Source organism: Tympanuchus pallidicinctus, unplaced genomic scaffold (assembly GCF_026119805.1).
Source record: "Tympanuchus pallidicinctus isolate F22 unplaced genomic scaffold, pur_lepc_1.0 scaffold17, whole genome shotgun sequence".
Classification (NCBI taxonomy): Eukaryota; Metazoa; Chordata; class Aves; order Galliformes; family Phasianidae; genus Tympanuchus; species Tympanuchus pallidicinctus.
Genome location: NW_026294690.1, coordinates 8,382,116 through 8,407,406, shown reverse-complemented (window position 1 = coordinate 8,407,406; position 25,291 = coordinate 8,382,116). Strand labels below are relative to the sequence as shown.

The 25,291-nt window shown below is 35.3% G+C and overlaps 1 protein-coding gene across 1 annotated transcript in view; it reads left to right on the top strand.

Moving 5' to 3' along the window:
- Window positions 1-25,291, top strand: part of DNAH12 (dynein axonemal heavy chain 12) — a 62,939-nt gene that overhangs the window by 32,460 nt on the left and 5,188 nt on the right. The window contains exons 40-66 of the mRNA XM_052678990.1: window positions 332-587; window positions 2,589-2,888; window positions 3,774-3,952; window positions 5,195-5,387; window positions 5,479-5,640; window positions 6,483-6,677; window positions 7,454-7,587; window positions 7,917-8,079; window positions 8,812-8,892; window positions 9,385-9,561; window positions 10,349-10,480; window positions 10,916-11,005; window positions 12,519-12,659; window positions 12,796-13,037; window positions 13,329-13,476; window positions 14,351-14,496; window positions 15,780-15,994; window positions 16,592-16,784; window positions 17,641-17,833; window positions 18,757-18,929; window positions 19,406-19,546; window positions 20,612-20,770; window positions 21,162-21,306; window positions 22,128-22,278; window positions 22,575-22,828; window positions 23,385-23,525; window positions 24,815-24,952. Coding sequence (XP_052534950.1) covers window positions 332-587; window positions 2,589-2,888; window positions 3,774-3,952; window positions 5,195-5,387; window positions 5,479-5,640; window positions 6,483-6,677; window positions 7,454-7,587; window positions 7,917-8,079; window positions 8,812-8,892; window positions 9,385-9,561; window positions 10,349-10,480; window positions 10,916-11,005; window positions 12,519-12,659; window positions 12,796-13,037; window positions 13,329-13,476; window positions 14,351-14,496; window positions 15,780-15,994; window positions 16,592-16,784; window positions 17,641-17,833; window positions 18,757-18,929; window positions 19,406-19,546; window positions 20,612-20,770; window positions 21,162-21,306; window positions 22,128-22,278; window positions 22,575-22,828; window positions 23,385-23,525; window positions 24,815-24,952 — 4,642 coding nt within the window. The remainder of the gene's footprint in view (window positions 1-331; window positions 588-2,588; window positions 2,889-3,773; window positions 3,953-5,194; window positions 5,388-5,478; window positions 5,641-6,482; window positions 6,678-7,453; window positions 7,588-7,916; window positions 8,080-8,811; window positions 8,893-9,384; window positions 9,562-10,348; window positions 10,481-10,915; window positions 11,006-12,518; window positions 12,660-12,795; window positions 13,038-13,328; window positions 13,477-14,350; window positions 14,497-15,779; window positions 15,995-16,591; window positions 16,785-17,640; window positions 17,834-18,756; window positions 18,930-19,405; window positions 19,547-20,611; window positions 20,771-21,161; window positions 21,307-22,127; window positions 22,279-22,574; window positions 22,829-23,384; window positions 23,526-24,814; window positions 24,953-25,291) is intronic.

The following is a 25,291-nucleotide window of genomic DNA, read 5'->3' as shown; positions in this document are numbered from 1 at the left end:
ATTTTAAAATACTTCTTAAAAAGCTTTGTAGATTTTATAATAGCTTTGGTTTATATGGAAAACATTAAAGTTTGGTATCTGTTTCAGAAGTTTGTGTCAGGTTTCATTAAGTCTTGTTGAACAAGTAATCCTTCAGACCAGCATGGTTTGTTAAAATTAACCAAGGCATAATCAGTTACAAGGCTAGGGTTTTTTCTTGTTGTTGTTTTTTATTAATGATGTTTTTATATATATCTGTATGTAATGCATGCAGAAAGGGTTTTGTAGCATAGATGCATGGCTAATATCTTTGTCTATCTGAATATTGCATTATAACTTTTTTTTTTTTAAGGTATGATTTAAAGGACACATCTAAAATTACCCTCGTTGATATACAGTTGCTTGCTGCTATGGGGCCTCCAGGCGGTGGGAGGAATCCTGTTTCTCCTCGATTTCTGCGGCACTTCAATGTTTGCTCTATCAATTCTTTTAGTGATGAAACAATGCTCCGCATCTTCTCTACCGTAGTGGCTTCTTACCTGCGGTCTCAGGAATTTCCTCCTGAGTTCCTCTCAATTGGAAATCAAATTGTCACTGCCACTTTAGAGGTAAGAGGCAAATGTCTTTATGGACGTTTGCTTTGTCCAGTAAAATTCCTCTACAGCAATTGGTGAAACAGCGCTTTCAGATATTGTGTTTCTTTTTAACATACTGGTTCATATGTCTTGATAAAATTATCCAGTTTTCTGGCTGCAGTTATCCTCTTTTTCTAGGAAAACTGTCTTTGAGCCTATTTTTTTTTTTTGTATGTCAGCGTGAGCTTCGTGGTACCTGTTCACAGGTAGATCAGACTGCAGTGTCTTTGGAGATCAGGCAGGCACGGGAAGTTTTCTCATGCAAACATGAAATGAAAACATCAGTTGCAATACTGAGAAAATTCCTTCTTTGAAAGACTAAGATAGAAGAAATCACCTCTCCACTCTCTTTCTTCTCCCAGTTCTTATGCTAATTACAGACACATCACAGCAGAATTAGGAAGCTAATGTGGACATGCAGCTTTACAGAATCTGTCTCTAGTATGACAGAAGACATCACAAAAACTTGTGAAACTGAAGACCTCTGACACAATTATATGCAATTTCTAAGTGTTTTGTGAAATTTCTTGTTGCAGATTTTTGCAAATATCATATTTGCAATGTACCACACGTGCAAAAAAAGGAATGGCAATTTGTGACATCTTTGCAAAGAAGCTTTGAGCTACAGGCATAACATCAAAATGTACCTTTGATGGCATTTTACATATCAGAAATCAGTAGCAAGGGTTAGCCTAACATAAGTATTCATCATTGAAGAGATGCATTTAGGATGCTCATATTTGACCACTGAGGAATTCTGAAGAAAATTCAGTAATCTCCATAAATTAAAATGGTTGAACTTGTACAGGAGACATGAGTTGGGGATTATTAGCAGGTGGCTTTTTCTTCTGCTGCAGAACTGAGGCACTTGTCACACTTTTTCAGTACTGCCTCTACCCAAGTATGTATTCAAGTCTGAATCCACCTCATTCTAAGGAGTTGCAGAGTTGGCATTTAAGAATCTATGTCAGATGAATATATTAACATGTGAATGATGAAGCTGACTAACTGCTGCCACTAGAAATCTCTTCACAGGTTCTGTTTGTTCTTATAAAAAAGGAAGGGATTTGCAAAAAACTTCTACTTCTTTAAGAAGAAAATGGTAGCAGCTCAATACAGCTACTATATGCTGCAGTTTGAATGCATTTAACTACATATGCTATTTAAAATGTTCACTTAAGCAACTTAGACTGATTTTAGAGCATTGTCTTTTAATGCTGTTGTGCAGCTTTTTCTCATCAGACTGCATCAAAATGTGTTTATACTGTCAGACTCTTATATATGTGTCTGCTAGATAGAGAATCTATTTCAGCATGATTTTGCATCCCAGTAAGCAATAATTCTGGCTCCTAGGTTTAAAGTATAGTGGAAGAATTGAGCTTTGGATGCAGGACAACAGGCAAAACAAATGTGTGCTCAGTAGTGTGGATATAGTAAGACTGTAAAACTTGATTTGGGAACAGTGCTCTGCTGATGTTCCATGTAATGACAAATGACAGTATTTCCATCATACAGTAAGTTAGTGACAGCTGATGTGAATTACAGTATATAACATATTAAGAGGAGTGTCTTGTGTCTCTTACTGTTCCTTCAGCATTCTTATGGAATTTTAAATTTTTTGAATAATTTCTAGGTATACAAACAAACTCAAACTGAAAACCAAGGAAAATAGCATTATGTATCATTCATTCCTTCACTTGAAGTCAGGACGTCTGAATAATATTCCTGGTCCTATAATAGATTTATTTGCACAAGTTCCAATTACTTACACCACTTGCAAATTTTGACTAATAGTATATGTATGTGAGAAGAACCTGATATACTCACAAGACTCTGAGATCTTCAGACATTATTAGCATTTCTTAAAGTTGTGAGCTGTTTTCCTTGGAAAAATATAATTTTGGAAGATCTTTTAAAAGATATAATAATATAGCCATATAGCCAAATTGTTGATTGTGTGTTTATTGTCTTTAGATGTATAAGAAAGCCATCGAAAATCTGCTGCCCACACCAGCCAAGTCTCATTATACGTTCAACCTGCGTGACTTCTCACGTGTTATCCATGGCTGCTTGCTCATTAAGAGGAGTTCAGTTGAAAGCAAACAGACAATGATTCGTCTGTTTGTACATGAGGTGTTTCGTGTCTTCTACGACCGTCTAGTGGAAGACAGTGACAGAGCATGGTTGTTCAATGTAATGAAAGATATTGTGAAAGAGCATTTCAAAGAAGCATTTGATTCAGTTTTTGCACATCTGAGTCAAGGAAACACACCTGTGAGTATCTCATTAATCTGCTGCAAAATCATTGCTTTGTTATAAACTTGGGACTAGGAAGTTTCTCAATTGCAAGTGAAATTTAGTTTAAATATGCTTGAAAATTGGAATTGAGTTTGGAAATGAATTCTTCAGGAAAAAAAAAAAAGAGTTAAAATGTTTGAGAGAGTTTGACTGTTGTATGTAAACTTTTTTCAGAATCGTATTTCATTTAAAATGTGGATGAGCTTGGTTTTCCCTTAAACAATTTGTGTATCAGAAATTCAAGTAAAAATTGTATACAACTTGTTTTGAGCTTATCCCAAAAAAGCTGAAGTATTTATGTATTAGGAAGAATTCTTCTACCAAGTGTAGTCTTTTATTCAGAGCTAAGAAATAAAGCATCTAATTAATTGGTAAGTAAGCAGAACAACTTTTAAAAAAATAATAATAAATCTGTGACATATTTTCTTGGGGATGTAGTAGCACATACTGAATCATTGGGCAATGGCAGATTACAGGAAAACAACAACACATGAGTTGTAAACAATCCCTACCACAGATGTAGCTGGGATATGCGCATGGTACGGTACCTACAAGTAGAAATGCTATGACTAGACTTCCAGAGCTTACTGGGTAAAGAGACATTCCCTTTTTAAATCTAGCCTGTGACTAATTACTGTGGTAGACTGCTTTCTTTAATTGCAGTGATGACTGTGTAGGAAAATAAATAAATAAATATATGTATATATATAAAAATAGAGCATTTTGAAGGGGTCTTTAATGAGTTAAAATATTGGAATGCCTGCTTTGCTGCCTTGAGTATTTGTCTAGACACTCTTTTTTTCCGGCTGATAAATATCGACATTAAACATGAGCTTATAATCTGTCATGTATTCTCCATAGGTAACAGAAGAGAACATGAGAAGTTTGTTTTTTGGTGACTATGTTAATCCAGAATTTGAGGAAGATGAAAGACTTTATGTTGAAATTCCAAGTATTCAGCTGTTTGGTGATGTTGTGGAGCAGTGTCTGGATGAATATAATCAAATCCACAAAACGAGAATGAACCTTGTGGTTTTCAGGTGCCTACCATATGTATTGTAGTTCAAACAGCTCTATGCAGTAGTTGATCATTCACTTTATCCAATTTTGCAGGCTTGTTTTTTATGTGTATATCATCCCCTTCACATGTCCACACAAGTGTTCCTGGTGGTGTACTTTTTTGGATGGAAACGAACCATTTTCTTTCTCTTAGCCATTTGCTTCTTTATATCAGAATGTAAATAATAAGTTTTTCTCCAGAGGGCCTCTTTGAGTGTATTCTTCAGTTGATACAGAAGCAACAAATGTTTGGTTCTGGACTTCTGCTGAGCCTCTGTTATCAGTGAAGATGGATGGCAGTTCACCCACTCGTGCTTTCATTGGACTTTCATTCAATGAAAGACAAAAGTTCTAGGGTTGAGGTACAAAGTGAGATAGAGCAGACAGGCTGTGACAGCGCTGTGTTATTATGCAGCACAAATGCTCTCCACTTGAGGCATGTGCACAGCTTGGTGCTGGGCTCACCGCGTGGCACTTTAGGCTCTGCAGGCTGCTGTGATTTCCTTAGCTTACGATCAGGCTGAGCTACAACTGAGACAGATTAGGAGGACGGAACTCCATCCTCCTCCTATTTCTAGAGTTTACTGCCTCTTTGGCACTGTAATAGATGATTTGTGAAGACGATTACAGTTAGTGTATGTAATTTAGGTCATTTTGACAAACTTGTTTATACAAATGTACTGGTAGTGTGAAGGGCTGGCAGCCTGAGGAAAGGCCTCTTCCTGAGTGTAGAAGCGATATCCATGTTATGTCTTAGAGGGGCAGCCACGAGAGCGTGTTTGACTGTGACCTTAAAGGCCATTTTCATGGATAGCATCCTGATTTGACTCTGGAGTATTTTGGTTGTTTAGACAAGTAACAGAGTTTGTCTGTTTTGAAAGACTTCAACCTGTTTAAATTTTATTACACTTCAACTTAAGTGCCCTGTGCCTTGTGCAAAGTCTCCGATAGATTTTGCAGCATAATTCCAAAATAAGTTATGCTTATGTTTTCACAGTAGATAGGACTCTAAGTAATGTGCAGCTCCTGCTTTATGAATATGCTGTTCCCTTCTCTACTTCACATAACAGACATTTTTATTTTACTGTTCTGTGGTGCATGCTACTACCTTTCTGCCAAATTTAATTTGGAGATGGTAATTCTGTATATGTTTAACAGATTCACTGGTGCACAAGTGTATATGTGTTTCTATCATGTTGGTAATTAATATGTCTCAAATTTAGGTATGTGTTGGAACATCTGTCTCGTATAAGCCGTATTCTGAAGCAGTCAGGAGGTAATGCTTTGTTGATTGGCATGGGAGGAAGTGGACGTCAGTCTTTGACTCGTCTAGCAGCATTCATGGCAAAAATGTGCGTTTTTCAACCAGAGATTTCCAAAACCTATGGCACAAATGAATGGAGAGAAGATCTGAAAGTTAGTATTAATAACCTCTTTGCATCTTGATTTAATTTTGATGAAGAATGTTTTGGAGTTTACAATAATTTTAACTGTCGTGCATTTTCAGAACCTCCTGAAGAATGCAGGTGTAAAGGGCCTGAAAACTGTGTTTATAATCACAGATGCCCAAATTAAAGAAGAAAGTTTTTTAGAAGACATTGATAGTCTCCTCAACACTGGGGAGGTACCCAATCTTTTTGCAGCAGATGAAAAGCAAGAGATCATTGAGGTATCTTTTAATTCTCTTAAATGTCATCTCTATTTTGTCAGTTCAGTGTGAAGTATGCCTTAAATCAAAATGGCTTCTGGACACATGCACTTAAACTTGAAGTTTTTTGAGTCTTTTAGCAGAATCAGCCAGTTATTAGTAAACTGCAGTAGCTTATGCCTACTGCAGGCTTTAATTCTGAACCTCACACTGCGTACAGAGGCATTAAGTTGTGCACATAGGAAACTTTGTTTATTCACAGATATGCTGAAGCCGTAGTTAGTGTTTACATTATACTGTGCAGGAGAAGAATGTAGACATTTGCTTTTGTGGTAGTAGCTTTTCTATAACAAGAGTAGTAATTTGCCTCATCTGTTCGTATGTCCTAAATGTCTTTGAGTGATGAAAGATTGATTGTAAGTAAGCTTGTTTTTATGTATTTATCAGTGGAAGACTTTGGCTCATCATTTCATGAGGGAGCAGATTTTAAATTTTGATTTTCCAAATACATCTGAACCATCTGTCTCAATCAAATATGTCTTATCCTTCTGGAACTCATGCTGTATTTTTAATTTTTGTTCTCAGTTGTTCAAAACAGCAAGTGATCCTTTCTAGAATGATTTGTCAGGGTCACAGACAAATAATATACCATTTACTCATATTTACATATTCTTAAATATTAATATTCACTCATTTACTTATTTTTAACTAGTCGTTCTGTTTGTGTTGTTTATTTTACTTTTCATTTATTAATAAAAGATTTTTGTTCAGTGGTAATGCTGTGAATAACAATATTGTTAAATACAGAAATACTTAATGAGTAATTACATGTACAAAGTAGATTTGTATGTATTATTCTCAAGGGTATTCGTGCAGTAGCTCAAGCTGGAAGTAAGCACGAAGACCTCAGTCCCTTGGCCTTATTTGCATTTTTTGTGAACTGCTGCAAAGAAAATCTCCATATTGTAGTAGCATTCAGCCCAATTGGAGATGCTTTCCGCAATCGTCTGAGACAGTTTCCCTCACTTATCAACTGCTGTACTATTGATTGGTTCCAGGTATGTAAAAGTATTTGTTTTTTTCCACAACAAACTATGTCTGTTTTTTAATAATCTCTATATTTGCATGATATATTTCCTTTTGTATTCAGTGTAGTATTACTCTGTTTTTTCAAAATTTTGAAATAGCATGGACATTTTTGGCCATATTTTGGAAGCTCTTCAATGTAAAATCTTAGCATTTCTTCAGCAAGTCAAATTCAGACTTTGTTGCTACAGATTCTGTGTTTCCAAGTGGTGATTAATCTCAGCATGGTGGTAGTAATTTGTCATTTGATTGCATAAGGTGTATATTTTGAAGGGCTAGATTGTAAAATGGTCGTAATTACTCTGGTCTGCTAAAAAGCATCATGGCAGTGACTAGCAAATACGTGTTCTGTTGGAAGGTTATAAGAATAGAAGTTAGAAAACTATCCTAACTAATAAACCTTGATGTAAAAGCAATGTTATTCTCAATTTGAATACAATTAGCTTTATGGGTTGGCCTGGTGCTGAAGTCAATTAATTTCTCTGCCAGAGGATGACAGATGCAAAAAAATCTTTGGGTAAAATGGTAATGTACAGTTTTAACTAGAACATCATCCAGGCTTCATTAGGACAAACTGTGTGGGCAGTGACCTTGTAGCCTGATGCATTTCTTATGTCAGTTCATTGCTCTTGAGACGTAGCAGCGACTAGTGTGTCATGCTGGTGTATCAAATAAAGAAGAAATCTTTTTTAAACTTTGAAGACTGCTAGCAGCTAAGTCTTACATGTTCTTCTCATTTCTCTCTCAGCCATGGCCTGAAGATGCCCTTGAGCGTGTGGCTAATAAGTTCTTAGAAACACTGCAACTCACGGACAGTGAGCATCAGGAGGTTGTGGCCATCTGTAAATACTTTCATACTTCAGTTTTGTCACTTTCTTCAAGGTCAGTCTGTTTCTTCTAAAACCAACATGTTAATTTTTAAAAATATTAAAAGGCACAAGATTATGCTGTTGAAAAGAGTAAAGTGAACAACAGAACTCAAAATTGTTTTACTAAGAATAAGAAACAGCCAGCTATTAGGTGGCTGAGTTTCACTGCTACTCGTTTCTGTCTTACAAATTAATGTATAAGCTGTCCAGCTAAAAAATATTGTATACAAATGTAAAAACTGTTTAATCCTCTTATTTGTCAAACACTTACACATCTTTTCTACCAATAGTTAAGGTGAAAATAAAAATAAAAAGATTAAAAGTGTTCTTTTCTTGTAATAGGTTCTTTCAAAGTCTGAAACGCCATAACTACGTTACTCCTACTTCTTATCTTGAACTTATTGCTGCCTTTCGGAAACTTCTGACTCAGAAACAAGACTCTGTAATGAAAGCCAAGAGGAAATATGTGAATGGCCTAGATCAACTAGCTTTTGCTGAATCACAGGTGAGATGGGCAGAATTGGAACTGAAAATACAGAATGGTTGGTAGAAAAAGGTCTTGTTAGAGATAAGTCAAAAACCTTCCTTCAGATCTTTAAATATACTGGCTTAGAAATAGATTGAAAGTCTTAAAATAAAGAGCAGCCTTAATGTTCTAGCTCTAAATCTGGTTAAAATTAAAAAATGATTCACGTTCTTGTTTGTGTCCTTGTGAGCAAAGTATGTTTCTAGTTTAAAAAAGAAAACCATTATTCTAATAATGCACAATCCTGTATTTCTGCAAAGAGAGAAGTGATCCATACAGTTTTGTTTTGCATTTCTTTTCTATTACACCGAATAACTTGCATGATTTAATTCCAAGCAAGTTGTTTGAAAATTCTGCACAATCAGTAAGATACTGACATTGAAAGATACTGATATAATAAATTTCTTCTGTTTCTGTGTTTCTACAGATGTAGCTGTCCAAAGGCCTCTAAGCATAGCAGAATATGGTCGTAGCTTCCCTTTCCTAAATAGTTGGCTATAAGTGAATGCAACTCTTAAAATTAGAGATTATACACATGAGATAAAAACAACAATACAAAACAACAGCACAGTAATACTCTGAAGTATTGTGTTTTGAAAATGTTATTTCCTTATATTAATAGTCATAACATAAAAACTGTATCTTATATAAATTGTTGGAAATTATGCCTTGAAATTCAGAATCCTGCCTGATTCTTTTGCATGTGTTTAGGTTGGTGAGATGAAGCTAGAACTAGTTCAGTTGCAGCCCAAATTGGAAGAGGCTAAAGTGGATAATGCAAATATGATGAAGGTAGTTTTATATAACATTGTCTTTTTATTGTAAGAATATGCATATGCATCAGTGGCCTGTAAGAAAACTAGATGCCTCTTGAGATGAACTAAAGAGAGAGTACTTGGATGAAGAGTTGACTAGTAGCTGAAAATAGAATAAATTTCTGTAGTCAGTGTTACAGTATTACAGACCAAAGCTATAAAAACTCACCAAAAAACCATGGTTTTGAATTACAAACTAATGCACAAACTTTTTTTGTTTCCTGAATATCAAATGTACTTTAGCTGTTATTGACAGCAGTCTGATTCTATGCAGTGCACTTACTGTTAAAGTTCTAGAACGATGCTGCATTATACTAAGAAACAAACATAAATTGAAAATATATGAAAATACTGAAATACTGAAAAACAGAGAATATCAAAGTATTCAATAACTACTGTACTAGGTAATCTCAGTTTGTGTCATCATTCACTGTTCAATAGGAGATTCACCCCATGTCTTTTTCTTTAGACTATAGAAATTGAGTCTGCAGAAGTGGAACAGAAAAGAAAAATTGTAAAAGTAGATGAAGAAATTGCAACGAAAAAGGCTGAAGAAGCTCAGGCTTTGAAAAATGAATGTGAGAGTGATCTGGCAGAAGCAATCCCAGCCCTGGAGGCTGCGCTTGAAGCTCTTGACACTTTAAAGGCAAGTTAACCTAGACTTCAGCATTTGGAAGTTATTTATTATAATGAAGCTGTTATATTTGTTTGGGAAAGAATACACTGACATACAAGGATTTGAAACGTACTGCATTTCCTAGGCTTTGGCAAAGGAAATACATTATCTGCAACAGCCATAGTTGAGTAGATTTCTATTTCACGTACTCATAATACAAAGTGAGAGATTGGACATTTATAAATTTATTTTTTTCATTTGCAAGAAAGTGCACCTGGAATGTAGGTTCCCAAAACCTGAAGTTACCGGCAGTATTATCAGCTGGATTTTCTCTTTCAGCTCAGTTATTATTGACCAGTAATGTGTAAGATGGCATATGCATATGGCTAGAAATTATTTGGGTCTTTAAGTAAATATTTTCTGCTTATCATGACTTAAACATGATCTGAGAGCAGTATTTTTTTGGAAGGTCATGGAGGAATTACTTTGTAGGATTTGTAAAGTATGTGAGATGCTTAAGGTGACATTTGTGAAAGTGTATTAAAAATTTTCTAACCTGGACTTTGAAAAATACAATTTAACTGTTACTTTACAGTTGCTGGCATTTATTTCATTTTTACTACAGCTGTGTGGGATAAATTCATGGATATTTTTTACTTGTCTTGCTAATGCTGTATAATCCCTTCTAAAAGTTCTCTATAATTATATTATTTGACAATGATGTTATAATTTTCTTTTTTTTTTTTTTCTATTAGGTCATTTATCTTAGTGGTAAGAATCACAATGAGTATCATATTTTTTTAAATTGTTATTTTAGCCTTCTGATATATCAATTGTTAAATCAATGAAGAATCCCCCATCTGGTGTCAAACTTGTCATGGCTGCTGTTTGTGTCATGAAAGACATAAAACCTGAAAAGATTCCAAATCCTTCAGGGACTGGAGGCAAGGTAATGTGACAGATGAGTTTTGAGTAAAACCATAATTGATGTTCTTCACAACACCGAGCACTTTCTCAATAAGTAAGGTAACCTGAAGACCAGTAGTTAAATATTGACTGCATACATTGTTTCGTTGAAAACTGCACCTCAGACATTTCCGGTGACTAATGCACACAATTTGGAATTCTGGAACCTGCAAAGAGAACTCATTTAATTTGCTTGACACATAAAAAATAAATAATTCCTCCCTAGTCACTGGTTGGTTTTAAATATGGTTTAAAGGGAAATATTTGACCTGACAGACTTTTTCCCTTTTTCATTGCTGTGTCATTGAGATACATTATCGTCAGTTTTAAATGTGTATGAGTTAATTTGAAGAGGTTTATAAATTTTGTTTTTGTGTTTGTTTAAAAACTTATAGTTATTTCCTACTGTGTTTTGTAGATTTTAGATTACTGGGGTCCAAGCAAGAAACTCCTTGGTGACATGAATTTCTTAAAGGATTTGAAAGAGTATGACAAGGACAATATTCCAGTAAGGCTTTTGTCTTGTTTTTCAGTAGTTAGAATGCAGATATCTCCTTCTGGGAAAAAAAAATAAAAAATTAGAAAATATTACATAAGAGGCCACATTTGCCTCAGGTTTGTCAACTAAGCATGAGACATGACCAGGATCCATTTAAGATTATAGGATATCGCCATGAGATGAATGTGGTCATAGCAAATGAGTGAGACTTCTTTTGGTTGTCCCTTGTAGGTGGGGACAAAAGTGTTTTAAATCCCCTTTAGGATTTTCTAAGGCTTCTGTATTGCTGGTTTTCTACTTGAATTAAATATGCCTCTATGTGCAAATGTTTCTATTTTCACAATTTGTAAGTATTATCTCAAGAAAAACTAAAAGTAAAGACTGTCGAAGTAAATATGGTCTTACCCACTAACCTGTGCCCAAAAATGGCCAGAAGCAGCTGCCTTGGAAAGAATTGGAATATTGTGTATATTTTCTGCAGATGTTATTCTCACGCACTTCAAAGGAGGGATATCCTTAGTTAGGTACAGTTTTTGTGTGTTTAGTAGCTTTTTGATCATTTTTTCATGAATTTTCTTGTTCCTTTTAAGACTATATAAATTCTTGTTGCCACCATTTCTTTTCAGAGAGCACTCCAGAAATCTCTTTTAAGTGGTGTGAGAGCTAGCTCCTTTTGTTGCTAAAACATGATCCTCTTAGCCTCATTAGAAGTACATTGCTTTGGGTTTAGTTTTTGCTTGTTTTGGGGGAGGCAGTGAACGTTTGCTCGATGTCCAACCTTTCCATGCCTTTTTTGTGTTAGTTTTTCTAAGTCAGTTACTCCAGCATTGCAAATATTTTCACTTTAAATAACTGTCCACACTGACTCTCTTCATAATGTTTTTTTTCTAATTGTGTTATTTTTGACTGAATGCAGGCTGAAAAAATGGCGATATTTTCTAAGTATAATGGAAAATACACAATAAACCCAGAAGATACAAAACTTTAGAATCTCACCTGCTGCCCCAAAGAAAGAGGGCAAGATTCTTGCAGTTTGCCAAATTGAGTAGAAATTGAATATGCTTTGTCCTTCATAAAACTTGTTCCAAAAAGTAGGCACAAGAAATGTAGTTCATTCAGATCTTGCCATAAGTCAGTAGAAATATGTTTTTATGCTGAACCCCGACAGTTGTGTTGAGAAATGATAGTAAATAATGAAATCAGCAGGTTTTGCATCAAGGAACAATGTAATTTAAAGGCTTATGATTGTAATGCTTTTAGTACTTAGGTAACTACAGCATGGATGACATAGCAATTGTGCAATTATAAAGAATAAGGAAAGGATCAGGATGAGAAAGTGAAAGACCACAGAGAGTAACAGGAAAATCAACACAAACAAATGTGTTTTCTACGACAATTCATGCTAAGTCGTTCTTGACTATATCAGAGTATGGAGAAGTGACAATCGGTGTAATTTGAAGTGTTAGCAGCTAACCTTTGCCATGTGAAAACATTGATGGCCTATAATGCACTTGTCATCCAGGCAGCTGTCATGCAGAAGATTCGGGCTGAATACCTGACTAATCCAGAGTTTGATCCGCCAAAAGTGGCGAAAGCTTCCTCAGCAGCAGAGGGTTTGTGTAAATGGATTATGGCAATGGAGGTGTACGACAGGGTTGCAAAGGTATGTTTTTGATGCTCCTCCCGTGGTGCTGTGAGAGCTTTCCCTTGATTGGTGTGTTCACCTTTAACATTGTTATTTAGTAACAAATATGCAAAAATATGCCTTAAACACTTGTGTATTTTTTGTAATTGAGTAGGTGGTTGCACCCAAGAAAGATCGTTTAAGAGAGGCACAGCAGTCCTTAGCTGAGACGTTGGCACTCTTGAATCAGAAGAGAGATGAACTTGCAGCAGTTGAAGGTCGTTTGACTGCTTTGGAAAAAACTTTTAGTGAGAAAACGGAAGAAAAGGCTCGTTTAGAATTCCAGGTTGAGCTGTGTGCTAAAAAGCTTGAACGAGCAGAGAAGTTGATTGGAGGCCTTGGTGGAGAGAAGTCAAGGTCAGATTAAAGATGTTAAAGATAAAATCTCTGTTGTAGAGATGGAATTAGAACTTCAGTTATCTGAGACTTGTCTATAATGTATGAATATGGGCAGCGACATTTGGGAGAGTTGTAGAGAAAGTCTAAAAATGAGATGAAACAACAGCTTAACATATAAGCCAACATATCAGTGTATGTACATAGAGAGAGAGAGAGATGTATACAATATAACAGCAACAAAAATGTTGGTTTGATCATCAGTGTCATAAATGTGGTGCCATGATAATTTGCAACTTCTGTTTCTTGTAGGTGGAATGATGCTGCAAATGATCTTCAAGACATGTATGATAATCTGACAGGAGACGTTCTGATATCAGCAGGAGTAATAGCTTATCTGGGAGCTTTTACTGCAGGATTTCGCCAGGAATGTACCAAAGATTGGAGCAGGATATGCAAGGTTAGAATGTTATCTTTGATCTTATGTGTTCGTGTTTTTCTTTCTGGCTATTGCAAAAAGCTTCATAATGTGGGCCAAAGCTTAAAATCACTTCTGGTTTATTTGTTACTAGCCTAATAAAACTCATTAAGATTAGTGAGATAAATTCTATTGGGCCAGTATTGTGCAAATTTGGACTTCATTAAATAGGTGAGTTTACTTCAGGTTTGATGTAAAGTACACAAAATTGAGAGCACATCATTGACTTTGTGAGGCTTGATTATTACTTCAGTATAATCTCAGAATTTTCTCTATTTTACCTTTGAATGGAAGAATTAACTTTAAAGTGCAGTTCTATGTAGTTTGACATGTATTTCAGCAGTAATTTCATCGTTGGCTTTGCTGACAGCTCCAACACATGTATACTAATGCTGTAATTTATAAATCAGCGACTTGTGAATCACGTCACTGATTTTTGACTTTTATATTGAACTGTAACAAATTAGAAATCTGCACTAAATCAATGGAAGATATGGTCATTAGATGATTTTCCACTTGCTCTGAGTTCTTCAAGGTGTTATGTTGAAATAACTTTATGTATTAAAGGAAATATATTTAGAACATACAGAAAATTAGACATGACTGTCATAAAAATAGGGGAGAGATGGAGAGAGACAAAGAAAATACTCAGCGAGGAAACACTTCAATATTCAAAATGTGATTTCAGATTTTTCAGAGTTCTGTTATACTTGATTCTCACTCAGATTGCTAGAAGGAGATGCACTCTGTCAGTTTGAATCAGTGTCCTTTAATAACAGATGTAATAAAACACGGAATAAAGGTTCATGGGTTTTTGCAAATTTTTTTCTTTCTTTTTTTTTTTTTCCCCCTACAGGAGAGAAATATCCGTTGTTCTGAGAATTTCTCTTTGAGTAATACTCTGGGTGACCCAATAAAAATAAGATCCTGGAATATTGCTGGTTTACCAACTGATGTATTTTCTGTAGACAATGGGGTCATTGTTGAGAATTCAAGACGTTGGTGAGTGACAAAGTTTCAATTTTCCAATCCAAACTAGATTTCACTTAAACAAAACTAAATGTCTAGAGACAATGTAGCTTCTGTGGATACAGGGTATCAGAAAGCACATCTGGACATCTTATATTCCAGTCCTGTGAAATGTAAGAAATTTAAGAAGTTTAAGACTAGATGGATATGTGTATGTAGTTACTAGAAGCTTTTAAAATGTGAATTGTTCTTGGAAACAATTTTTGGTTGTTTTTCTTCTGTTTTGTACCTGGATGTCCTATTACTGGCATTTGTGATAATCAGTTTTATGTGGCAAAGAAATGCTCATGCTTTAAAGGTTTATAATTTGCGTTATGTAAATTTCAGGGCCCAGATACTGCTGTCCATTCAGGTTCTGCCAATTATGAAGTCGTCAGATTTTATATTTTTATCATTTAAAGATATTACTGTGTATCACACATGTCTATACAAAAGGTTGTTGTTTCAGGACCTTTAAGAATTATTTTATTCCAACTGCGGTGTAATTGACATCATCTTTGAAATTAAATGATGTGGAAGCTAGACTTCGCTGTCTGCAAATGTCTGCACTCTGCAGGAATACAAGATTATAAAACCTTCTAGTAATGTTCCTGTGATCTGTATTCCCTTAAGAGTCTTAATGTGGGGTCACGTTTTATTTAAATTACTGTGTATAAATCCATTTTTTGAGTCTTACTGAATTCTCTGAGTGGTGCAGTAAAAGTAGGTTGTGATGTTGCTCTTGCCTGACTTGTATGCAAGTACCTACATAAGGGTGAAATCAGCAAGAGCAAAGGGCTACAAATTTTGTTAACAAAATTAAAGCAGTCATCTTGCCCTGCTGCTCCTGCTGCTCCAGCCTTGTGCCAACTGACATACTGACCTCTGAGATTCAAACTGTAACTAATTGTTGACTCTTTTGTAAAGTGCAAAGACAAGGAACTCAAAATTACCGCAGTTTATTTCTATGAAATGAATTTAAAAATAAACAATTCTGCTAATTCTAGCAGAAAGGCAGAACAAGATTTTGCAAGAGATTTGCGATCAGGTGTTTTATGAAAAAAATTGGGAACATTTTTTGCAACTCTTGGAAGTATTTTGATGTTGCTTTTCAAGATGTGCTAAAGCCCTCATCCTTTTTTCAGTGGTGCTTTAATAGAACTGAATCAAAATTGTGTCACCTTTTCCTTGACAGCCTGACACAGACACATTTTAGGATAGTTTATAATTTTAAAAAACTTTTGCAAGAATTGAGAAAACTGTCTTGTATGTTTCAGGCCATTAATGATTGATCCTCAAGGTCAAGCAAATAAATGGATCAAGAATTTCGAGAAAGAAAACCACCTGAATGTTATTAAGATGAGTGACACAGATTATATGAGAACCCTGGAGAACTGCATTCAATTTGGAAATCCTCTTCTGCTGGAAAATGTTGGAGAAGAATTAGACCCATCACTTGAACCTCTTCTGCTTAAGCAGACTTTTAAACAAGGTACGTAAATATAAATTTTGAACTCTGAAGTGAATTACATTACTGTTATTTTACAGTCTGTAATATTGTTGTGTACTTTTCTTCTTTCTTTCTGGTTTACCACTGCCTGCACATTTTTCCTGTGCTTCTCTGAAACTCACTGAGTAGCTCTGAATTTGATTTTGACCAATATGTTCTCCTGTCTTTACATGGTTTTCTAGTTTTCACATTTACACAAAAATGAAAAAGACTAGAGCTCAGAAATGTTTTTTTTGGGAACTTATTTATTTCAGAGAGATAATTGATAGAAAGGGCAGTCAGATTATAGCATTTGAGAGTAATTCCATTGTTCTCAGCAAAATCTGGTATAGGGTTGTGCACACTAAGAGTACAGTAGAAATTGAACTGACTCAGTTCGTCTATGAAGAGTAAAAAATAACTTCCATGAAGTCTCTGAAAACTTCAAAGATGTCATATTTGTTTTTTTTTAAATAATTTGTTTTTCAGAAAATCTGTCATAGACAAGAAATTTGCTTGTTTTTAATCACAAAAGTAATGTCTGTTTGCTGTAAGCAATTGACATGAAGGATTTCTCAGTGTTTCTCATCTTAACTTTAGGAGGCATGGATTGTATCAGGCTTGGTGAGACAATTATTGAGTATTCCAGTGACTTCAAGTTTTTTATTACCACGAAACTGAGAAATCCACATTATATGCCTGAACTCGCTACGAAAGTTTCTTTACTCAATTTTATGATAACACCAGAGGGACTTGAAGACCAATTGCTAGGTATTGTTGTAGCAAAAGAGAGGTATGTGTCTCTAAATGCAAATAGTCATTTCAAGTATTCAGTAGCATAATTCCAAAGAAACGCAAGGTGAATTTATTGCCAGGCAAAAGGGATGTTGCATGTTGAAAGTGTTGCTCCATGTCCGTTTCCTAAGTAGTCCTATAGAAAGTTTGCTAGGACTTCTGGAAGGCAAACAGATAACGTCACATTTACTGTGGGATGTGTCAGCAGGATAATTAAAACTTTTACATTTAAATTAAAATCACTCAGTTTTTTTTTCTTGTCAATTCACTCCTGAAATATTCCTTGAATTATTTAAGTAATATTTCACATCGTTTTTTACGTTTAAGTCATTGCTGTCAATTCACAGTTTGACTGAGCTTCCAAACATAGATGAAGAATTAATCTTAATTTTGTATGAATTGTGTAGAGAGCACCTCTGAAATTCATCACAGGTTATGTGTCAACCATCACTGAAATATGGAGTAGTAGTTCCTGCGTTGTACGGAGCTGTCTGTGCAAGTGGGCCAAATTCTATTTCCAAAAAATGTATTTCAAGGAGTAAATTTATTGCAGGTATCACTCACTGTTCTTTCAGACACCAGAATTAGAACAAAAGAAAACTTGGGTGTGATGACATTTGTAGAATGCTAAGATGCTGAAGCTCAGTCAGTCATTTCCAAATAACGAACTGAAATCATGCAAACAGTTCTGTACTCATTTATAAATATGTGCTCAAACCCATCTGAACTCCAGAGAACATTCAGTAATATTTAGGATGGGGAACAGGGCCTTCGTTTTGTCTTCATGGGCTGCTTTTATAGTCAGCAGATGAAAAGCACTGACAGTTTTTGTTGCGTGTGTTTTTCTTTCTAAGACCAGAATTGGAAGAGGAAAGAAATGCTCTCATCCTCCAGTCTGCAGCCAATAAAAAAAGTCTAAAAGAAATTGAGAAGAAAATTCTAGAAACCCTACAGTCATCTGAAGGGAATATTCTGGAAGATGAGACAGCAATCACAGTCTTGGATTCTGCTAAAATAATGGCTAATGAAATCACAAAAAAGCAGCAGGTAAAGAATGTTAATGTTATTTCCTTAAAAATATGTAGAGCTGAAATATAAAATTTGCATCTAGCAGAAGAACTGTGAGTTAGATACAAAGCATGTGGGAAAAATTCTGTGCTTTTGAAATGTGAAGAGCAGTAAAATTTGGACCATCCAAGAACCTCCAGCAATGGTTTATTCAGTCTCCAATAAAAAGTAGCAAATTCTGAAGTTAAGGTAAAATGTCAAGGTGAAGGAAGGTACTAATTTTAAGAACAGCAACAAAAAATGATATATTAATTAGTGTTTTGTATTAATAATTAATAATATCGAAACCTAGATTCTTTTGTTATCCTTAGTGCACAAAATATCATCTGATGTCCGTAAGTGCTGAATAATAAGCAAATACACGTGCCTTTGAAATTTCTGTAGGCTTTGCAGAAGTCAGAATTTCTTTAAATGTTGTCCTTTCTACTTGTTAATGCCAATTAGAAGTAATCTCAGGATATGTCTAATGTGAACACTTGGAAAAACATTTTTGTATTCAAAGTTCTTTTGTGTAAAGCTGATTTGTAGAAGAGTAAGTAGAGCTTAAATATACAAACAGTCTGATTGCCCATATTTTTTAGTGTTACAGAGATGAAAATTGATGTATTAGAGACTAAGTGATGCATCAAGGCTGATTTTTCTAGTTTGTCCTTAGTTTTGACTGTTGCATCCTGCCCTGTAGGTAAACAGATCAGGCAGTACTACATTGAAAGTTGAGCATTTTACTGGTACAGTTTGCTAATTTTACTGTGGTTGTACATTTTGAAACATAAAAGTTATATTATAAACTGATATGTAAAAGTATTTCAATAATGTTATGAAGTGGTAGAATTTTTGTTCTGAAGAAAATATGGAGAGCTTTTCTTTGAAATGCACATCTTGAAACTGCTGTTGATGTTCAGATTGCAGAGAAAACAGAACTGAAAATAGCTCAGTCTCGAGAAGGCTACCGACCTATTGCAGAGCATTCCTCAGTGCTGTTCTTCAGCATTGCAGACTTGGCAAACATTGACCCCATGTACCAGTACTCCCTGAGCTGGTTTGTTAATCTCTTCATCAACTCTATTCATGATAGGTAAATACAGTATTTCTTGTGTAAAATGAAGTTTTCTTTCTCTTACGAACAACTTCCACTGTTTTTAAACCATTTACCTCTTGGCCCTCCTTGAATGTGGGATTTTGAAAGTAAATGTGATGTGTTAATAAAATAAATGCTCTTTTTAGTTACTGTTTGAGCAAATAATGAGCTGTAGGTGTGCACTGGAGAACTCCAGTATTTTCAAGAATGTTACTTTTTAGGAAAGTTGTTCACTATGAATGCTGCAAGGGTGCTGCCACCTAACTGCAGCAAATGAGGTTACCTGAAACGTTCAAGAGAGCTGTAAAACATCATGGCTACTTGAAATTTGGGAAATCAGCGCCAAAGTCCCTCGTGGAGCGTGTGGGCACATTGCAACTCCTTCATGGCCTTAAGAACATTTAGATTTCTTCATTCATTTGCTTTAGTTATTAAATGTGAAGTCTCCAATTTCTTCATTGTTCTCTTTTTAGTAACAAATCAAAAATTTTGGAGAAGCGACTTCGATACCTGACTGACCACTTCACATACAGCTTGTACTGCAACGTGTGCCGCTCGCTGTTTGAGAAGGACAAGCTGCTCTTTTCCTTTTTGCTATGCTGTAATCTTCTCATGTAAGCTCATTTTTCTAACACCTTTTAATAGCAGAAATCAATTATTTTCTTACTGTGGAAAGTATTGATAAGAGAACATTCCTGTGCATATTGATAACAGCCTTTGGAGTAATGCCATGAATGCTTTGGATCCTCAATACTCATAAGTGAAAGAAGTGAGTGGCTGTGGGGTGCATGTAGCCTTCTGTAGCCTTTGGGTATGTTAGGAAAACAATGATCCTGTGTTTATTTAAAGCAGTGGCTTTATCACTGCTACATCTTTTAATCGTTTTGAAGAAATTGGATAATGCCACATAGCATCATTATTTCAAAAGCCGTTGCTATTATTTGAGGCCAAGCTTACAAACCAAATTAATTAACTTGTCATTACTGCAACTTCTAGGCTTTCAACTGTTTTCCATTTTCCCTTATCTTCCTTTCATACTGTTCTACATACATCATGAGATTTCAGTTGTAATTTTCTCTCTTCCAATTCTAGTTGTCTTTCTGGGTCGTTTTAGGGGGTTTTAATTTTTGGTGTTTTAATTTTGTGTGAATAAATTGTGAAAGGAAAGATAAGTTCAGAATCGCATGATGGTAACTTAGTGTGCATACTTAAATTGCAGTGTGTACACAATGTCCATATCTGTGTATGAACTGTTTTTCCTGGCCTGATCTGTTGTTCCACTGTGTTCCCACTACCATTTATTTATACAAAGTTTTAAAAGTCAGGAATTGTAGCACTTTTTAAAAGCAAATAAGCAGATAGATATCATTTTCTTCTTGAAATCCTTACTGTAGCCTTAATCAGTTGTTTTTTCCCAATCAATTTCTTGATTGTATGGATAGTAGCTATTGCTGCAGGAAGGTATTGCTAAGTGGCAATAAAGTGTGACTTGGGAAAAAAAAAACAAACTTTTTTGTTATATAAAATTATATCCAATTAAAAAAAAAACACTTTTTGTTATATAAAACTACATCCAATAAAAAAAACCACACAATGTTTTGTGATATAAAATTATATCCAATAACTGAATTCCAATTGTTTCTTTTTTCTTTTTTTCTTTTTTTCTCCCTGGAATACAGGGCTAAACATGAAATAGAACGTCAAGAGTTTATGTTCTTATTAACTGCTGGTGTGGGTCTCAAGAATAAATACAAGAATCCAGATCCATCTTGGCTACCAGACAAGAGCTGGGATGAGTTATGTCGTGCCAGTGATATCCCAGCTTTGAAAGGACTGAGGTACAGTAAAGTGACATTAACTGTACTTAATTGATTTTGACCAAGTTACATTTAATATGCTGAGAAGAAATATTGATGAGTGGAGTTTTTCCTGAAACAAGAAAAGCCAAAAATTGATGCAGTCATCCCATAGTCTTGCAGAAGTGAAGCAATGCTAAATGCAGGAGGAAGCAGAGCTTACTGTCAAGTTAAAAGCTCTCAGGTTAAGTCTTGTGTGTTTGCAACAGCACGATTGCAAAAGATCTTCATTCAGCTGTAGGATTGGTTTCTGGTGTAGATGAGGATTGTGAGTTACAGCTTGTTTTGTTTATCATAATCCAACCTATAGAACTGCTTTTTGATAAACCAAACTCCAGGTATTTACAGTAATTGTAAATGCTTTCTCCTGTAGGAGTAATATCACTGAAAATATAGGTGAATGGCAAAAACTTTATGATAGCAAAGATCCACAAAGCTTTCCATTACCAGAACCACTGAATAAAGCATTAAATGAATTACAGAAGATGATAATTCTCCGGTGCTTAAGACCAGACAAGGTAAAATCAAATGTCATTGTGAGTTTATAGACCGTTGTAGAACTTGTAGCACAGTTTGCAATACTTGTTAAAATAACCAATCTGTTTTTCACTGTATTTTATCAGGAAAATAAATGCTATTCTTATTTTTTCAGTTGAGCAGTTCACACATCAGAAGCATCATCTGAGATCTTCTGTGCGGTGTGCTTTTGCAGTTTTCAGAGTGTACACATCATTCCAGTTTCCTTCAAATTCTCATTTGTGTTTTGTCTATTCTTTGGTGCACCTGTGCAATATGTTAGCAAGAAGAAATACAGAGTATCCAGAGCCCTGTGCTTTTATACCAGGGGTTGCAAGGTGAAGAGGGATGAAATATATTCAACAGTTAAATAAGACTGTTAACACTTTCTGCCTTATTTCACTTACAATTGTATGTAATTTAGGAACAATCAGTGTTAGGAATTAAAGTACATATTGCACTTGCTTATTAGTAAACATTAATGTAATTGTTTGTAATTAATTCTAGGGAGAAAAATGCTCATCTTCCTCATTAGGTAAAGCATGAATTAAAGTCTGAATTATAATTCACTTTTATTCATATGAGATATTTTACTTTTTATGTGCCAAAAGCTTTTTTATTATCTCTGGGAGGAAAGAGAAAAGATGGCAGAGGTGTCAAAATGAGCTGAAACCTTCACTTGTGAAACATTCAGCAAAACTGCCAAGTAGAGATGAGTCTTTCTAGGCATTTTTTCAGAAATTTAGCTGAGTGAAGTTAACTCTAGTTTTTAGAGTGCAGTGCACATTGAAGAGTTGATGGTCTCTATTTAACCCTTTACCAGATCGGTCCAGCTATAACAACATTTGTAACTGAGAAACTGGGGAAGAAATTTGTAGAGCCACCACCTTTTGATCTAACAAAAAGTTACTCAGATTCAAATTCCACAATCCCTCTCATATTTGTGCTGTCTCCAGGAGCAGATCCCATGTCCAGTAAGTATGCACGGAAGGTGAGAACAGAAGCTGAGTACAACCTTGCAGATTTGTTCTTCAACAGATAGTGATTATTCTGTTCTTTGTGCAAGTAGATTTGAGTGCATGAAGTCTTACTGATAGAATTCTATTCTTCCTAAAAATGGGAATGCTATTTTAAATGATTAAGTACTTATGTTCTACTTCAAAGTCATACCTTCGTGCTGTATGTACATTTAAATAAATATTTATTGACTTCTTTTTCCAAGACATCTTTTTGATGAAGAAATACTAAAATCTTGTGCTTTCTGTTCAAGGCCTTCTGAAATTTGCAAATGACAAAGAGATGGTCGGAAGTAAATTTCAGTCCATCTCATTAGGACAAGGACAAGGACCTATTGCTACAAAAATGATTCAGGAAGGAATGGAGGAAGGAGCCTGGGTTTGTTTACAAAACTGTCATTTAGCTGTTTCTTGGATGCCAATGCTGGAGAAAATATGTGAAGAGTTTAGCAGTGAAAAATGTCATCCATTCTTCAGACTATGGCTTACAAGTTACCCTTCCCCAAAGGTACATGTGTTGACAAACATTCTTTATTTCTGGAAAAGTTGCTGAAGTTTTAACCTGAACTTTCATATTGCAGAATGAACTGATAATGTGGACCTTCTCTAAAATAACTAGAGCCTGTTGAAGTGATAATTTAACCATTTAAAATTATTTCTAACCATTACAGTATCAATCTTGCTTTGTAATATTTTGATATTGTGATGTATGATGCTTTGCATTGTAGTGAATGGAACTGCATTTTGCCAGCATGTATAATTAAGAATTTTTGATGTTGTCTATAAGATTTTGTTTTACATAAATTCTAAAATTTAATTTTGCAGCATACATACAGGAAGGTGCAGAATACCACGAAAACACTTTAAAATAAAGGTTTAAGTAATAGTTAAAGATAAGGTGTTAAATTTCTGTCTAAGTATTTTCTTAAGCTTTAATTTGATGTTTAGAATGTGACTTCTCACAGTTGTTAATACAGCAACACAACATAATAATATATTTTCATAACAATAGAACATCTACTCCATACTTTCTGAATGTAATCTTGCTATATTTTAATTTCTAGTTTCCAGTTACCATTCTACAAAATGGAGTAAAGATGACAAATGAACCTCCTACTGGCCTCCGACTAAATCTTCTTCAGTCATTTCTTTCTGATCCTATTTCTGATCCAGCATTCTTCTCTGGGTGCCCTGAAAAGGAGCTGGTACTTTTCTCTTGATCTCTTGACTGTTTGTGTGTGTGTGTGTGTGTTGTGCTTTTTTATTTGTTTATGATTTGGTTGTATCCATTGAAAAAACAAAACAAAACAATTTCTCTCCAGTGAATATCATAATCTATAGTGATTGTGAGTTTAGGTTTTGGAATGATACCATGATACTGTTCTAAATAGAAGCACGTCTGAAGCCAAAGCTTCCTTGTAAAAGTGCAAAATTGGGATAAATATTAGGAGAAGCATTATCATTGTTGAGATGCTAAGCACTCAGATCCTTTTCTTGCTATCAGGGATCAGTGCTGCAGTGCCCATGTCTCTTACTGATAAGTGAGGAACCACTTAGGTAGTCCTTACCTGTGAAAGAAGTGAAAAAACACTGGAATTACTTAGAGATGAGTATTGTAATCATTGTAGCTATAAGTGGATTCATTTAAGGACTTACATTAAACAGTACAACTATTTTATGTATTTGTCTAGTTAGGTTTAAAAATAAATATAATGTTTGTATTGTGATGAAGTCAGCCTCCTTTCACATAGAAGGAAAAAACAGTATATGAAGCAACAGTTCAGTATTTTCATTGGTGACATGGACTGAGCACACTCTCTGCAATTGGTGCAATTGATCACAGAGGGAAGGGATGCCATCCAGGGGGCCGTTGACAGGCTTGAAAGATGGATTCATGCAAACATCATGCAGTTCAACAAGGCAAGATGCAAGGTGCTGCACTTGCACCTGAGTTGCAGTCTCAGTGATAAATAGATTGAGAACAGTCCTGCAGAGAAAGACTTTGGTGTTCTAGTTGAAACATGAACCATCGATGTGAAGTTGCAGCCCAGCAGACCAATTGTATTCTGGTCTGCATCAAAAAAGACAGACCAACAAGTCAAGCAAGGTGGTTCTCCTGCTCTGTTCTACCCTTTACTAAGATGTCACCTAAGTACTGTGTCCAGCCCTGGTGCCCTCAGCAGAGAGATGTGGGCATGTCAGTCCGAGCAGGAGCTGAAGAGGGCCGCAGAAATGACCAGAGGGCTGAAACAGTTCTGCTGTGAAGAAAGGCAGAGAGAATTGGGGTTGCTTAGCCTAAAGAGAAAGGGCTGTGTGGAAACTTTCCAGTACATAGAGGAAAGATGAGAGATTCTTAACTAGGGTTTGTAGTGACAGGAAAAGGGTAATGGATATGGAGAGTGGAAATCAGATGGTTTGTTCTTGGTAGAAATTACTCAACAGCATGAGCACATAAGTCAGATAATGATACTTTTCGGTTTTGTTTTTCTCAAAGGTATGGGAGAAACTACTCTTTGGAGTCTGTTTTTTTCATGCTCTTGTTCAGGAGAGAAGAAAATTTGGGCCCCTTGGTTGGAATATACCCTATGGGTTTAATGAATCAGACTTGCGAATTAGTATCAGACAACTGCAGGTAAAGTACTGCTGTCTTGATTTAATAATCTCTGATGTTTATGGACCATAGGAATGAGATTGATAGTCATATCAGTCTGTATGTGTACACTCGTGTTGTATCACATGTTCACAGAATTTCAGACTTCCATGAATTTACAAAGGCAAGGAATGTCAATCATATAAACATTTTCAATCTTCAGTGGCAAGTGAGATAAAATAAACGTCTGTTCTTCACCAGACCCTGTGAACCAAGGTCTTACAGACTGTAGGAAGTGTATATGAGTGCAGTAACATTTGAATTGTCATATATGAGAGCTCATTGTCCTGTAAGTGACACTGAGTCACTGTCAGACATCTA